At 37.4% G+C, this 16,419-nt stretch overlaps 1 protein-coding gene across 1 annotated transcript in view; it reads left to right on the top strand.

The window, feature by feature from the left end:
• Window positions 1–16,419, top strand: part of MEI1 (meiotic double-stranded break formation protein 1) — a 58,212-nt gene that overhangs the window by 29,970 nt on the left and 11,823 nt on the right. The window contains 9 exon segments of the mRNA XM_070756023.1: window positions 1,367–1,548; window positions 3,240–3,318; window positions 4,335–4,525; window positions 5,385–5,466; window positions 6,714–6,820; window positions 9,220–9,351; window positions 10,265–10,372; window positions 10,717–10,756; window positions 10,873–10,984. Coding sequence (XP_070612124.1) covers window positions 1,367–1,548; window positions 3,240–3,318; window positions 4,335–4,525; window positions 5,385–5,466; window positions 6,714–6,820; window positions 9,220–9,351; window positions 10,265–10,372; window positions 10,717–10,756; window positions 10,873–10,984 — 1,033 coding nt within the window.

Genomic DNA, 16,419 nt, shown 5'->3' with positions numbered 1-16,419 from the left:
TGCCGCTCAGACACTATACTTTTCCGCCCCCCCCCCCAAAAAAAATTAGAGGGAACACTGCTGGGGGGATGTCCGGGTCCGGGGAATCCCGGCGCGGGCGGGAAGCGAATGGGAAATCCCAGTGGTGGCAGTCACAAGGCAGGGGAATCCCTGCAGGAGTAAGAGAGCACATGCGCAGTAAGAGAGCCCAAGCACCCGGGCTCGGGTTCGTAAGATGAAAATGGTTCTTAATATGAGGCAAACAAATCTTAAACCCCGGGTTCGTATCATGAAAAGTTCATATGAAGAGGCATTCGTAAGATGAGGTATCACTGTATAAGAAAAGAAGTTAGGTGGCTCCCTTATTATTAATGTTCCTCTAATATTTTTTTCTTTTAGATTTGCTTTTATAGTTCTAAATACTTTTAAAAATTATTGTATAATAGTTTTATAAATGACTTATATTTTTACTGGATTGTTGTATACTAAACAGGGTTGCTTTCTTGAGATGGGCAGCTAGAGAATAGGAATAGAATAGAGTACCAATAGTCACTTTGAATGTATATTAATCAGCATACATTAAAATGAAATAGACAGACAGATGTGTTGTATACAGCAAAGACCCTATTTAGTTGTAGTTCTGTTCTTTATGCTTAATGCTTCTCTAAAAACTGTATATTGTGATTGAGGTTCAGATTATCAACTATTCCATGTCTTTAGCTCAGTTAGTTGGAGCAGAAATCTAGCTTTGATATTAAAACAAGTATGCAAAGTTTCCTCATCCATAGCAACTCTTATAGTAGAAACAAGTAACCTGTGCACTTGAGCCAATTATTGAGCTAAGGTTATTTGATTCTCTTGTGTACTTGAATAAGTACACCATACTTAATTTTTTTAAAATCTATTATGTGATGGAAAAAATAAAATATGTATATTCAGAGACTTATTTTCTTGCTATTAAAGATACGTACCAATATAAAATTGTTTTAAACTGGTAATGCTATTTATTATTTCTATTCAAATATTTAGTGGTGGTGGCAGCTGTGTTACTGAACATAATATAATTAAAATGTTTTATTTTAAAAATAAATTTCTTGTGTTTTTTAAAATATGCATTATTGTGTTATAATGTCTGTGGAAACTCTTTCCATACCACCCAAAGTATTTTTAAAAATAGTGTTCTCTTTTTGTGTATAATCTCCAGAGGAAAAAATATACAATTTACTGAGATTTGCTAAGATATTTAGTATAGATCAAGAGTCTTAGATCCGTGGTATTTTGTTCCTTTTGATTCCAGTACTAATTTGTAATTATACCTGGTTGCTATTGACTTAATTCTTGCTATATTTGTTACACACAGCTTGTTGAATCCTTTCTTCTTTTACAGTGCTAGTATGGTTACTTTCCAATAAATCTTTGATAGAGCTCCTTGAGAAAGTCCTCTACTACACCTGGACGGCAACTTCTTTCTCTGAACCTGTCTTCTCCTCATCCATTGAATCGCTTATTTGTTCTGCTTGGCTTTTGACATCTTCACTCTTGACTCAACAAAATATTTATAATGCGGAGGTTAGAAACACGGATAAATCTGTGTATAACCAGTTAATTTCTCTTTATAAGTATTCAATTCAACAATAAAGGCATTACTTAACTATATTAAGCATTATTAACTTGATAAAATTAACATTTAGTGTGATTGTTTATGGACTGGCTATGCAGTTTATTAATGTACTGTATGTGTAAAGACTATCTTATCTGACAGTCGGAAGAATGCCGTCACTATTTCCTTATATAGAGAAAAAATATTGCAAAAGTATAATGGAATCGTTAACTATTTTTGGGAAGTTGTTCAAAAGCATTCTGATTGAAAGTGTGCAAGATATAACAATAAACAAAACCTGAGAAATGCAATGTGACTTTATGCTGGTTACAGTATACTCAGGTTTAACTGCCCTTCAGGAGATAATTGAGAAATGTATGAAAAATTTATAGCACACAATAAGGTGAATAGGCTTCAGTTATAAAATATTTTTCAGGATTCAGAAATACTGAAAACAATAATAGCATTATATAATAGAAGTGTATAAGCTATGAGAATAAATGTAATATTTAGTGTATAGTTCAACATGAAGCAGAGTAGACAGCGAAATGTGAAACTTCTTTGGTTGTATTGTGGGATATGTAATGTAGAAAATTATAGAGTTAGAAAATACAGAGCATGGAAATGAAATTATGTATCTCAGCAGAATGTTTACTAACTAGATTGGAAAATGGAAGATGATATTGTTAGATATTCTAATGTGTTTTTTGTGCAGAATGAATGCTTGTTGATAAAAGTGAAAATTGTTATATAGGTATATAAATACAGTGCTACCTCTACCTAAGAATGCTTCTACTTGCAAACGTTTCTAGATAAGAACTGGGTGTTCAAGATTTTTTTGTCTCCTCTCAAGAACCATTTTCCACTTAAAAACCCAAACCTCCGAAACTGTAACCAGAAAAGGCAGGGAGAAGCCTCTGTTGGGCCTTTCTAGGAATCTCTTGGGAGGAAACAGGGCTGGAAAAGGCGGGGAGAAGCCTCTGGGGCCTCTCTAGGAATCCCCTGGGAGGAAATAGGGCTGGAAAAGGCGGGGAGAAGTCTCCATGGGGCCTCTCTAGGAATCTCCTGGAAGGAAACAGCGTCTCCACCCTCCCTGTGGTTTCTCCAATTGCACGCATTATTTGCTTTTACATTGATTCCTATGGGAAAAATTGCTTCTTCTTACAAACTTTTCTACTTAAGAATCTGGTCACGTAATGAATTAAGTTCATAAGTAGAGGTGCCACTGTATACTTTATTGTATATTATATTCTATAGTACTGTCTATTTTGTTAATATGGAAATGAAAGTTTGGCATATCAGGAAAAGCATAAAAATTAAAAGCTGTAGGAATGAATTACTTTATTGTCACTTTAAATATACACTAATTGGCATACACTAAAATGAAATTTTGCTGCACATAGCTCTCAAAGGGTCAATAAAGAGTTATTTAAAAAGTGTTGTTAAAAGAAAAAATTATATGCAGAAAGGATGAATAATGTGCTTTGACCATAGTAATAACCATAAACAATATAGGTTGAGGTGATTTGGTCATATAGAGGAAATAAGCTGTGGGACCCTGGCAAAGTTCTTCTTTGAGTGGGAAAATACTGAACAAAAAAAAATACATCTCCTTCTGTGCATCTGTCCTCAACCAATTCATTTGATTCCTTTCTGAAAGGTTCATCACATCATCTCCTTGGATGTGGACAAGGTCTTCAATGCAGTTGCATACAGAAATAAGAGCATATTATTCTTTGGTAGGTAACATAACAAAAAATAAATGTGTGAACACAAAATATCCTAAGATAGTCTTAACAATAAAAAGTAGAAGATCTTGGGAGTTCTCCAACAATATTACAGGTGTAATAATAGCCAATATTTATCAAAATCAATTTCCCATCCTCTTTCACACCATGAAATTAATGTAATTTCTTCATTATGCTCTTATTATCACATTAATTTAGTATACTTTTTTTGGTAGGATGATTTTTAAAAAATGTATATATATTCAATAAATAAAAATCCAAAAAGAATTAAAACATGAACAAGAGAGCTGAGCTGGGCGACAGCTTGTGCGCCCACAGAGGGCTCTGCATGCCATGTGCCATAGTTCACCATCACAGGTATAGCATAACTAGGATTAGACATAAGAATACTATATTCAGTTCAAAACAATGACTAGCAAAGGGACTTGAATTTATGCTCTCTCATAGAAACATAGAAGACTGACGGCAGAAAAAGACCTCATGGTCCATCTAGTATAAGGGCAGACTAGATGGACCATGAGGTCTTTTTCCCAGAAAATTTGAGAGCGGCACTAAGGCCCAGCCAGTTTCCTGCCATTCCCCCTTTAATCCTGGCCATCTCAGACTTTTCTGGGCTGCCAGAGGAGCCTTTCGGTGTATGGGAGGGGCATGCTTCTCCTCGCTGTCTCAGAGTCCCTCTTTTTTTTTTTAAGCCTTAAAGTTTTGGATTTTTTTGATTCCCCTCACCTCACCTTCTTTCCTTCGGCAGCGACTGTCCTCCTTCTCCAACCCAAATTCCGAGCTTTTATTTCTTTCCTAATGGGTTTGCACGCATTATTTGCTTTTACATTGATTCCTATGGGAAAAATTGATTCTATTTACAAACTTTTCTACTTCCGTACTGGTTACGGAACGAATTAAGTTCTTAAGTAGAGGTACCACTGTACAAGGATTTTTATGTGTAGTCTAGCCCCGGAAGTGTATGAGGAAAAGACTTCTTTTATACTAATAGTTGGTTTTATATCCAGTTAGCATCCTTCAGTTTTTGAGAGCCTTCTTTAAGCAGAACCTCTGTTCATCCTTTGTGAAGTTTATTGTCCAGTCTACAGATGAACAGGAAAAGGAACTGCCACAGTCAAAAGAGAATATTTCCTTGTTTCCACTGGCTATGTGGCACGTACTGTCATTGGTTGCTCGATTACAAAACCTACTTGTCCAGGTAAATTTTACTGTTAATATGGAGTTGAAATATTAATTGTAGGACTTAGCAAAGCTGATTTATTTTAAATGAATGGAGAAGTGTAACGAGAATACAATTGAGTATACCATTTCTCACTTTTAAACTTTCTAATAATGCAAAAACTACCAGAAACAATTATTCATAAAGGTACAGATTTATCCTCAATGTTGTAAAACCACTGTCTTGCATCTACCCCTATTTATGAGAAGAATTTTGTAACATTCAACAGGATCCATAGGTACATGTATTTCCCCCAGTCCCTTGACCAAGTCAACATTAATTCCAGCTGCCAATAGGAAAACACTAAAAGTGTCACCTCCACTTCCTTGTTAGGTTTTCTTTTCTGTATCAAAGACAATGTTTTTTTTAAAAAAATTGTGCAATTATAAGGTAATGTCATTCCTCAGAACAGCCAAAAAGCAACAGAGGATTGTGACATGCTATTGCTTTAAGTTCATGAAAGATGAGGAATCCCAAGAGTTGAGCTGAGAAGTAAATTCCCACTTCTCTTCTATTAAATAGAGAATTGATTGGCATGCTGCTACAAAAGAAGCACAGCAAAATTGTTTTTGCTGTATTTCCTTTGGAGTAGCAACAGACTTATTATAGCTCCAAATTATCTATGCATATTGGATAATCCATGATAATAGGGGAGATTAAATTCATTTGCTTGTGAAGGACATCCTAAATGTTAGAGTGCTTTCAAATACTTTATGTCCTAAGAGTCTCAAGATAACCTTAAGATTATGAATTATCTTCTTATTCACTTCTGCTGTAATTACAGGGATACCTTTTAGATTAATTTTATAATAAATTGTATTCTCTTTTATGATTACAGAAGGACTTTTTGTTATCACAGACTGTTACTGGATGTCTTGAAGTCTTGTTGGAATATCTGCACCTGAAAAATCAGAGCACCGGTACAGCTTTCAATAACTTTTGTGTATTCTTTATTAGTAAAAAAATGCTTTACATGAAATTATTAGAAGATGTTATAAGTCTCTAGTGCAGAAACTAATCCATACCATTCTAATTCCTATACTTCATACTATCTTGAGTTTCCTGGGATGTTAGTCTTTTGGGAAATGTAATGGTCGCAGAAGGTTTTCATGGAAAATATAAGAGGTCACGGACGACAGCTTATTGAAGTGTATAATTTTCAGTCAGATAAAAGCAGAATTTACTTGACTGTACCATGTTTTATATTTTATTCATGGCAGAAAATCTTAATCTATTTTTATTACTGAATAATATAGCAACTCTCCTATATTTTATATTATCTGAATGGATCTTTTCTTCTACTATTATATTTTTGTTTTGAATGAATTATAAGTAGTCCTTGACTCATGACTACATTTGGGACCAGAATTTATGTTGTTAAGCAAGGCAATTGTTAAGTGAGTCATGCCCAATTTTACAACCTGAGCCGTAGTGGCGCAGTGGTTAGAGTGCTGTACTGCAGGCTACTTCTGATGCCTGCTGGTTGCCTGCCTGCAATTTGGCAGTTCAAACCTCACCAGACTCAAGGTTGACTCAGCCTTCTATCCTTCTGAGGTAGGTAAAATGAGGACCTAGATTGTTGAGGGCAAGATACTGTAAACATGGTAGAGAGGTCTGTAAGCACAGTAAAGCAGTATATATAGTAAGTCTAAGTGCTATTGCTATTGTTAAGTAAATCACTACAGTTGTTAAATGAATCATGCTGTTATTAAGAGAATCTGGCTCCCCCCCATCGACATTGCTTGTCAAAAGCCAGTTAAGAAGATCATAAATGGTGATTGGATGATCTTGGGACAGTGCAACCTTCTTAAATACAATTCATTGTCAAGCACCCAAATTTTGAATATGAGACGCTACAGCAGTCGTAAGTGCAAGGACCAGTCATAAATAACTTTTTTTCAGTGCTAGTGCAACTTTGATGACTGGTTTTAAGTCAAGGGCTATCTGTAGATTGTTTAAATTGTGGGCAGCATATAAAGAGTACTTTTTTGAGAGGAATTAATTTTTTTTACTTCCATTGTTTTTTTTTCTGTTATTCTTTTTTAAAATTCTTGTTTGCTGGTATAAAACAAGACTTAATTCAGTACAGAATGAATAATATATTTATTTGGGGATTATTTTGTTAGATTTCTTTCTAAGCTATTTGTGTAAATCTTTCCATTTCTAGCATGTCATATTGCCTCACACCCATGGAATAAATTTCTGTTGGTCACACTATTAAATGGTAATGAGAATTCGTTTCTTAACTCAACAATTCTTAGACTCATTAGTTTGGTAAGTATAATAGCTGTTAGCCATTAATTTCTATTGTGTTATTCAGTTGAATCATGAGTGTTTAAACTGAATACATGTACTGTAGTTCCATTTACCGGTGGTTATCACTGACAAAATCTGAGTGAAACTCTAACAATTCCCTATATAATTATTGTCATTTTTCTCTAGCAAAGCAAATACATGTTTGTTGACACATTTGTTAAATAAGGTTAATGGATTTAATATACAGTTCAAAAAAATAAAGGGGACATTTAAACAACACAATATAACTCTAAGTAAATCAAACTTCTATGAAATCAAACTGTCCACTTGGGAAACAACACTGATTGACAATCAATTTCACATGCTGTTGTGTACATTCATCTTTCTACAGAACAAAGTATTCAATGAGAATATTTCATTCATTTAGATCTAGGATGTGTTTTTTGAGTGTTCCCTTTATTTTTTTGAGCAGTATATAATGTGAAATGAGAAAATATGATTTATAAATATCAAAGTTCATAGAAGCATTATTAAACAAACTGTAATATAATTTAGCACAATATGTGAGTTTAGCCTTGTGCATTGGTATGATTTTGTTCAAAGAAATGTTGTATATATTTGAAAGGATGCAATTTCCATTGCTTGAGTCAAAATCTGACTGCCATGGATGATTTTCAATTTAAAAACCCCAAAGATTAAAACTATTTACTAAATGTTGTAGATGTATGTTCATTCGTATACATCAGTTTCAGCTGTTTAGTTATTCAACAGTAAAAAAAATTCTTAGGGTTCAGGAACATCCTAACTTGCCTGGCATGAGGATAGCCATTACAATAACCATTTATTTAGCATAGGAATACACATTATCCTCATCTTGCCTTGAGCCTTCATGTAGTAGGCAATCTACATTTGTCTTTTCTTGTGCTGTATGAAAAGTTATGTTTCTTGACTCCCCTAGACCAGTGTTTTTCAACCAGTGTGCCGTGGCACACTAGTGTGCCCTGAGACATGGTCAGGTGTGCCGCGAAGCTCAGAGAGAGAAAGAAAACAAGAGAAAGAAAGAGCAAGAGAGAGAGAAAGAAAACAAGAGAGAAAGCAAGCAAGAGAGAGAATTAAGCAAGAGAGAGAAAGCAAGAAAGCAAGAGAGAGAGAGAGAAAGACATAGAGGGAAGTAGGGAGGGAGAGAGAAAGAGCAAAAAAGAGGAAAGAAGGAAGAGAAAGAAAGAGGGATGGAGAGAGAAAAAAAGAGGGAGAGAAATAGAGCGAAAGGGAGGAAGAGAGAGAATGTTTTTGTCCAAACTTTTTTTAGCTGCCCCCCCTTCAATGTGCCCCATGGTTTTGTAAATGTAAAAAATGTGCCGCCGCTCAAAAAAGGTTGAAAATCACTGCCCTAGACAAGCAGTGCTATATAGTCTCTCTGCTGCACTTTATTTTCTATAGATAAGTGGCCCCATTGCAATTGGCTATTTTGTGCTGTGGCAGAAATGGCCCCACTGCTTCTGTCATTGGTTTTTCTTCTACGTTACCATTTTGAATGGGTTGCTGGAATGTCTGTGGTCTTTTGAAGAGGCCTTCTCAAAGTGAATTAGTGAAAAGGTTAAAGTGAAAGGCTGGGCTTTTTCTTTTAATAGGCTCACTGGTAAACTAATGTACATTTTTTTTTTTAAAGCAAGATAAAAAAAGTTCTGCTAATTTCTCCTAGTAGCTGAAGTGACAGTAAGGAAGATTAAACTGTTTTTCCTCCAGCAAATCCAATGGTGGATGCCATTGATGGAAGTTGTCAGGTATCAGAGGAAACAGCATATGTGAACTCTTATAAAAGAACAATCAATGAAAATACGTACATCATCAAAAAGACTTGGGTGGAAGGGCTAGAGAAGGAAGGCAGGCAGCAATCAATCAGTATAATTAATAACACCCATGAATACCAAAACTGAAGAACAGACTGAAATCTTGAGAGCAACTTCTTAAGCCAGCTTCATTTATTGAGGGAGACAAGTAGTGTAAAGTTACCTAGTGTCCTTTGATTGATTAAATATTCTCCTATCTTTTGTTAGACTGACTGTATAATTCTATGTGCATCTTCTTAGAATATCATATATTCCAAAACTTAAATTTTGAACACTTCTATGTTTAATAACTGCAATCATAAACTTTGGAAATTCTGAAATATTTCAAAAATATTAAATGGGGAAAAAATACTAATTTGGCTCACTAATCTAGCCAAGTTACTACTACCGAGGGAAAGTTTATCCAAACTTTTAAAATTTGATTACAGTATTTCTACCCGTAGCATCCATTTTTAAGTATTACTTAAGAATTTTTTGCAATCAAGCTTGTGGCAGTTGATGTCTGTGTTTTTGCTAGATAATAGAAATAATTTATATCCACTAAAACTAAAATACAACTTTTCTAAGTTTATGAAATATCAGGACATCAGGACTGTTTCTGAAATTGAAATTAGCCATATTCTTGAAGAAGCAGCTCATACCAACATGCTGGAACTTTCTAATGACACAAGCAGTGCTCTTCGCTTGTTTCTTATTCAGGTAAGAATTCTGAAATGAAGAGATGGAATGTAATTTAAAGTGAAGTTAAACTATTGTCTGTGCTTCCTGCTTCTGCATTTTCTTATTGTCAGATTGGATTCTGTAAGGGATAATTGTTAAAGGATTTACCGGTACTTCACTTTAGAAATATTGTGGCCTGCTTATCTGAGCCTCTTTTTTTTGGTCTTTTACTTTAAATAAAATAATTACTGTTTGTTTTTCATAGTAATATTGCTATAAGTACATGTTTGCATTTATTTTATGCATTTGATATTTAATTTGTATTATAGGCTATTGAGAAAAGAATGGTATAATTAAAATTTGCTATATTTCTGGTTCTGATTGTTAGAGAATCTCCTACTCATAAACAAGCATTACTAGACATATCAAGCATATTGTATCTCATTTTGGAGGATATGTATAAATATATTACAGTGAAGTATGGTCTGTTTTGTAATTGAGTATGAAGCCTTGCAATTTTGTGCCTAAGCTACCAAAAGAAATTTCTCACTTCAAAAGAAGGAAAATACATTAGCATAGGCATGTTACGTGGACCCCCACTATATGGCTAGACCTTGAATTGTTTTTGCAATTACAGGCATTGTAGAAGGAGAGCCATGCTAGTCTATACTTGCATAAACTCAGGAATTTGGCAAAAAATCAGGAATTCTGATTTACAAATTTTATTAAAAGACACACTTTGTCAATTGAAACTCACTTCATCGGATGCAGCAGTTGCAGTCCACAAAAGCTTATTATTGCCTTTCAGTCAATGGTAAAATCCAATTTTTTTTTACTACTGGTTCTTTGGTGGGCATGGCAGGGGAAGGATACTGCAAAATCCCCATTCCTTCCCCACTCCTTGGGGAAGGATATTGCAAAATCCCCATTCCCTCCCCACTCCTGGGGGAAGGATATTGTAAAATCTCCATTTCCACCCCACTCTGAGGACAACCAGAGGTGGTGTTTTCCGGTTCTCTGAACTACTCAAAATGTCTGCTACCGATTCTCGAACTCAGGGGTGGTTTCGGACTGGTTCGGGTGAATCAGTAGTGAGCTTCTGGTGATGTCACTATGATGTCACTGACCCGGTTCGGTCTGTGCCGGTTCATGGGCACCGCCATCTTTTTTTTCGAATTTTTTAAAAAAATTATTTATTCATTCTTCTGAGCATGCGCAGAATTCGGGTTCTGGCACTGTGCATGTGGTCACCATCTTTTTTCTACCCTCGTGGATTTTTTGTTATTGCGCATTCACATGCGTGTTCCAAAACGATGCACCCACGCAGCACAGAAGGTAGCGAACGGGCAGTGAGGTAAGTTGGAACTCACCCCTATCCGAACTGGTAAAAGTTTCTGCTATCAGTTCTCCAGAACCTGTTAGAACTTGCTGGATTTCACCCCTGATTTTAGTAACATTTTCTAGTTGTAAAAAGTCCTTCAAGACTTTCTGATTTATTGCAATTGTGGTAATTAGAGAAAATTTCAACACTGAAATCCTGTAATTTCTCTTTTTTATATCAGCTTCAAAAAATAAAGTATGAAATGGATTCAAGCAAAAAAGCTGTTATCCAAACATTATTGGACAATCTCCCACCCATAAACAAACCTCAATGGACCCATCAAGACATGGTGTATCTTTTTTCAGAGGACAGCTATAGAGGTATTAGAGTGAAGTAGTGTCCTCTGTAATTGTGTGAAGCCATTGTAACTAGGTGAAACAGAGGGATCTATACATTCTAAAGTTTATAGTAATGCTTATGTCCCAAATTTATACTATTAATGTGGGAGAATATTATTTTTTTAAAATAGAAGTGATAGTATGTGATATTTCAATGTGCCATTAACATTAATTAAAGATATAATCAAACCAGGCATCACTTTAATAGTTAATAGTTCCTTTAACAGTGCTTTTAAGCATTTGTATAAAAGTTCCCTTCTGGGGAAAAAAAAGAGAAAAGTTAACTTGATAAAAGAAATAGGGGCTTTCTGACTAGTTAATATTAATTCTTAATGATGTTAAAATGTGAAAAAACATGTGTTACATTGCTTATTTTGTCATTTTCTCGCACTTGTCCATACTGCAGTTGCCTGTAGGAAAAATGTAGTATGAGACTCACTATTTAAGATTTTAATATTTATTCAAGTACTGTATTTTTAAGAGTATAAGACGCACCTTTCCCCACCCAAAAGAGGATAGAAATATTGGTGCATCTTATACACTGAATACAACCATTTTGACTTCCCAAAGCCTCTTCTTGTGTCTCATTTTTGCAAAAAATGGCTCTGTATTTCATAAAAATGGGTTGTGCGGAGGGTTTGGGTGGCCTGCAGCGTGCTCCTGGGGGCTGGGGAAAGGCAAAAACACCAGTTTTTGTAAAAAAAACTGGTGTGAAACGGGGGAGTTTTTGTCTTCTCCCAGCAGCTCTCTGCAGGCCTCCCAAATTCTCTGCCCATCTTTCTGCAAAAAATGGGTGAAAAATGGGCTATTTTACCTGAAAGGCAAATTTTTGCCACTTCTGCCATCCCCAGGAGCACTCTGCAGGCCTCCCAAACCCTCTGCCCACCCCATTTTTTACAAAAAAATGGCTGAAAACAGGTCTGTTTTTGCAAAAAATGGGGGGCACAGAGGGTTTGGGAGGCTTGCAGAGTGCTCCTGGGGCTGGGGAGGACAAAAACTTTTTTTCTTATTTACCTCTTTGAACTCTTGGTGTGTTTTATACACCGGTGTGTCTTATAGTCCAAAAATATACAGTAGTTCTGAGTAAACGTGCATAGAATTGTAGTTTAAAAGAACAGAAGTCAGGCACCAAAGTAGATTTAGAAATTGAAAAAGATTCCTAGACCAGTGATTGCGAACCTATGGCACAGGGGCCACAGGTGGCATGCAGAGCCATATCTGCTGGCATGCGAGCCATTGCCCTAGCTCAGCTCCAACGTGCATGTGTGTGCTGGTCAGCTAATTTTTGGTTTGCGCAGAGATTCTGGGAGAACATTTTTACTTCCAGAGAACCTCTGGAGGAATGAGGGAGGGTATTTTTACCCTCTTCCAGCTCCAGGGAAACCTTTGGAGCCTGGGGAGGGTGAAAAACAAGCCTACTGGGCCCAACAGAAGCTGGTAAGCAGGCTGTTTCCGGCCTCCAGGGGATGGGGGAAGCTGTTTTTTCCCTGCCCGGACATTGAATTATGGGTGTAGGCACTCACACATGCACGATAGAGAACATGCACGCTCTTTTGGCACCCAAGGGAAAAAAGGTTCGCCATCACTGTTCTAGACTATTTGATTAAAAATGCATATATTTTTTCAGTAAAATATAATTCTTCCAACTTGGTTGTTCTTAACTCAAGTTTGACTTTAGATATCTTGGGAACGTGGCAATATCTCCCTCACATATTACAGGCTGAAATGAGAAAAGAAAAACGAACAGAGAGAACATAGTATTATAAATTAATAAATCACCTTGCATTTAAATTTTCTTAGCAGTTACAGACATACAGAACAAATAATGCCAGTTATTTCTTTCCCCTGCAAAAAGATTTAGAAATTTCTTAGACATAGAAATATAAGTTCATGAATGTAAATTTTTAAAATCTGTTTACCATTGTTCTGGAAATGGTATAAATAAAACTATGCACTTCATTTCAAGGCTATTTTCTATGCTTTGTTAAAAATTTGGAAGTAGTATACAGTATTCTTGTCTTTCTGTTGTGCTTGATATGTGTAAACTGTAATATACCTTTCATATTCAATTTTTTTTGTTAATATAGAATTACTATGTTTTTATAGCTAAGCAATCACTTGTAATTCAAGAATTTTAACAAGGGGTTTATAAAACAGACAAACTGAAAACAAGAAGGGAAATCCCACATACGATTTAAAATGTTTAAGATGGAAAGAGGGTAAAATTATTAGCTGAATGGGCAACAAATGGTTTGTGAGGGGAAAAAAGAACAATACGAAAGTTAGCATATATAGTGTACCACTATTTCAAGAAGTCTTGTCCTAAAGTTTATGTGTCTATTAAAACATTAGCATATTTTCAAGGTGTGAGGAAATCCGAAAAAAAGCAGGCTTCTTAATGAATAGCAGTGTGGTACTCTGCTTGCATGATATCAAAAATTTCCAAATAGTTTTTAGAAGATGTACAGTATTAGTAAATATGCCCCCATCCACCTCCATGTTTAACTCAGTTCCTGGTACTAGATTGCCATGGAGTTTTCCTGGCAATACAAACTTTAAAAAAAAAAAATTCCAGCTGTTTTTAACCTCAACTTAGCCTTTAGCTCATGGATTTCCCAGGATCTTTAAGTATTGACCTGGTCTTTTCCTGCTTAATATATTTTTTGAATTAAGTCCAAGTTAATCACCCCATAATCATCACAGCTATGACAAATCAGGACTGGAACTATCTTGCCTCATATGTTTCACCTTTTAAGTTGCATTACTGAAATAAATGAACTTTTGCACGATACTCTTAATTTTTTTAGTTTTACTTGTATGAATATAATGGGCTGAGTCATCCGTATGATGTCTAGTCCACTAGTTTTGAAAGTTGCTCAGCCATTTTACAATCCAAGAATCAATGAATGCGGTAAAGAATTATTACCATTTTATTACTGAAAAAATATGAATAGGTTGGAATAATAGCTGCCATTTAGGTACAGAAAATAACTGCACTTCATAGCACCTCTTGAAATATTTCAAGATGCAATCACATAATATTTTTCTGCATACAAGTCCCAAACCTACATACACTGCTCAAAAAATATAAAGGGAACACTCAAAGAACACATCCTAGATCTGAATGAATGAAATGTTCTCATTGAATACTTTGTTCTGTACAAAGAATGTGCTGACAGCATGTGAAATTGATTGTCAATCAGTGATGCTACTTAAGTGGACAGTTTGATTTCAAGAAGTTTGATTTGCTTGGAGTTATATTGTGCTGTTTAAGTGTTTATTTTTTTGAGTGGTATTTATTTATTTTACTGATTTTGTCCAATACACAATGAGAGTTTTAGTGGGTATACACATAGTAAAATACATAATGAAGGTTATAGAGGATATACTCATAGTAAAATATATCTAAGAAAGAATAGAAGATATAGGAATAAAACATATCAATAAAAGAATAGAAGAAGAGATATAGGAATAGAAGAAAGGTATAGGAGATATAGGAGAGCAATAGGACAGGGGACGGAAGGCACTCTAGTTCACTTATGCACGCCCCTTACTGACCTCTTAGGAATCTGGATAGGTCAACCGTGGATAATCTAAGGGTAAAGTGTTGGGGGTTTGGGGATGACACTATGGAGTCCAGTAATGAGTTCCACGCTTCAACAACTCGGTTACTGAAGTCGTATTTTTTACAGTCAAGTTTGAAGCGGTTAATATTAAGTTTCAATCTGTTGTGTGCTCTTGTGTTGTGGTTGAAGCTGAAGTAGTCACCGACAGGCAGGACAGTGCAGCATATGATCTTGTGGGCAATACTTAGATCATGTTTAAGGCGTCTTGGTTCTAAGCTTTCTAAGCCCAGGATTGAAAGTCTAGTCTCGTAGGGCAGTGTTTCCCAACCTTGGCAACTTGAAGATATCCGGACTTCAACTCCCAGAATTCCCCAGCCAGCAAATGCTTCCAGATGCCTCTGGTATTTTAACGTACAAGCTTTCGAAAATAAGCTAGTGTGTTTCAGTTCACGTTTCTGATTTTGTAATTCAGAAAAGCGCCTTGCAGCTGCAAGTCCAAACACCGCAATTTCAACCAGCCACAACCACAACACAAGAGCACACAACAGATTTAAACTTAATATTAACCGCTCCAAACTTGACTAAAAAATATGACTTCAGTAACCGAGTTGTCGAAGCATGGAACTCATTACCGTACTCCATAGTGTCATCCCCAAACCCCCAACACTTTACCCTTAGATTATCTACGGTTGACCTATCCAGATTCCTAAGAGGTCAGTAAGGGGCGAGTATAAGTGCACTAGAGCAGAGGTCCCCAACCTTTTTTGCACCAGGGACCGGCTTTAAGCTAGACCAGTTTTCCACGGCCCGGTGGGGGGGGGGGGCTTTGGTCAAATGGGGGTGGGGTTATGGAGGGGTGGAGCTTAGTGACGCAGCCCTCCACACTTCTCCACAGGGCGGGGAGAATCAGGAGGCTCCTTTGGCGGCTGGGGGCTGCCTGGCTTTGTGATTTTGGCTGGGGGGGGGGAGTTAGGAAGGTCCTACTTCTCCCCCCCCAGCCAAAAATTCAAAGCCTATCTGCTGGATACGGGCGATGAGTGGGACAGAGCGGCCCGGAAGCCTCTTGCAGCAGCTGCCACAGCCACCGGCTTCGGCACCACTCGCCCCGCTCATCGCCCGTATCCAGCAGATAGGCTTTGAGTTTTTGGCTGGGGGGGGAGAAGTAGGACCTTCCTAAGTCCCCCCTCAGCCAAAAACTCAAAGCCTATCTGCTGGATACGGGCGATGAGTGGGACAGAGCGGCGCGGAAGCCTCTTGCAGCAGCTGCCACAGCCACCGGCTTCGGCGCCGCTCGTCTCGCTCATCGCCCGTATCCAGCAGATAGGCTTTGAGTTTTTGGCTGGGGGGGGAGAAGTAGGACCTTCCTAAGTCCCCCCCAGCCAAAAACTCAAAGCCTATCTGCTGGATACGGGCGATGAGTGGGACAGAGCGGCGCGGAAGCCTCTTGCAGCAGCTGCCACAGCCACCGGCTTCGGCGCCGCTCGTCCCGCTCATCGCCCGTATCCAGCAGATAGGCTTTGAGTTTTTGGCTGTGGGGGGAGAAGTAGGACCTTCCTAAGTCCCCCCCCAGCCAAAAACTCAAAGCCTATCTGCTGGATACGGGCGATGAGTGGGACAGAGCGGCGCGGAAGCCTCTTGCAGCAGCTGCCACAGCCACCGGCTTCGGTGCCGCTCGTCCCGCTCATCGCCCGTATCCAGCAGATAGGCTTTGAGTTTTTGGCTGGGGGGCGAGAAGTAGGACCTTCCTAACTCCCCCCCAGCCAAAATCACAAAGCCAGGCAGCCCCCAGCCGCCAAAGGAGCCTCCTGATTCTCCCCGCCCT

This window comes from Erythrolamprus reginae, chromosome 6 (genome assembly GCF_031021105.1).
Source record: "Erythrolamprus reginae isolate rEryReg1 chromosome 6, rEryReg1.hap1, whole genome shotgun sequence".
In the NCBI taxonomy this organism is placed as follows: Eukaryota; Metazoa; Chordata; class Lepidosauria; order Squamata; family Dipsadidae; genus Erythrolamprus; species Erythrolamprus reginae.
Note: the sequence above shows the minus strand (reverse complement) of the source record. Positions and strands in the feature narration are given on the sequence as shown.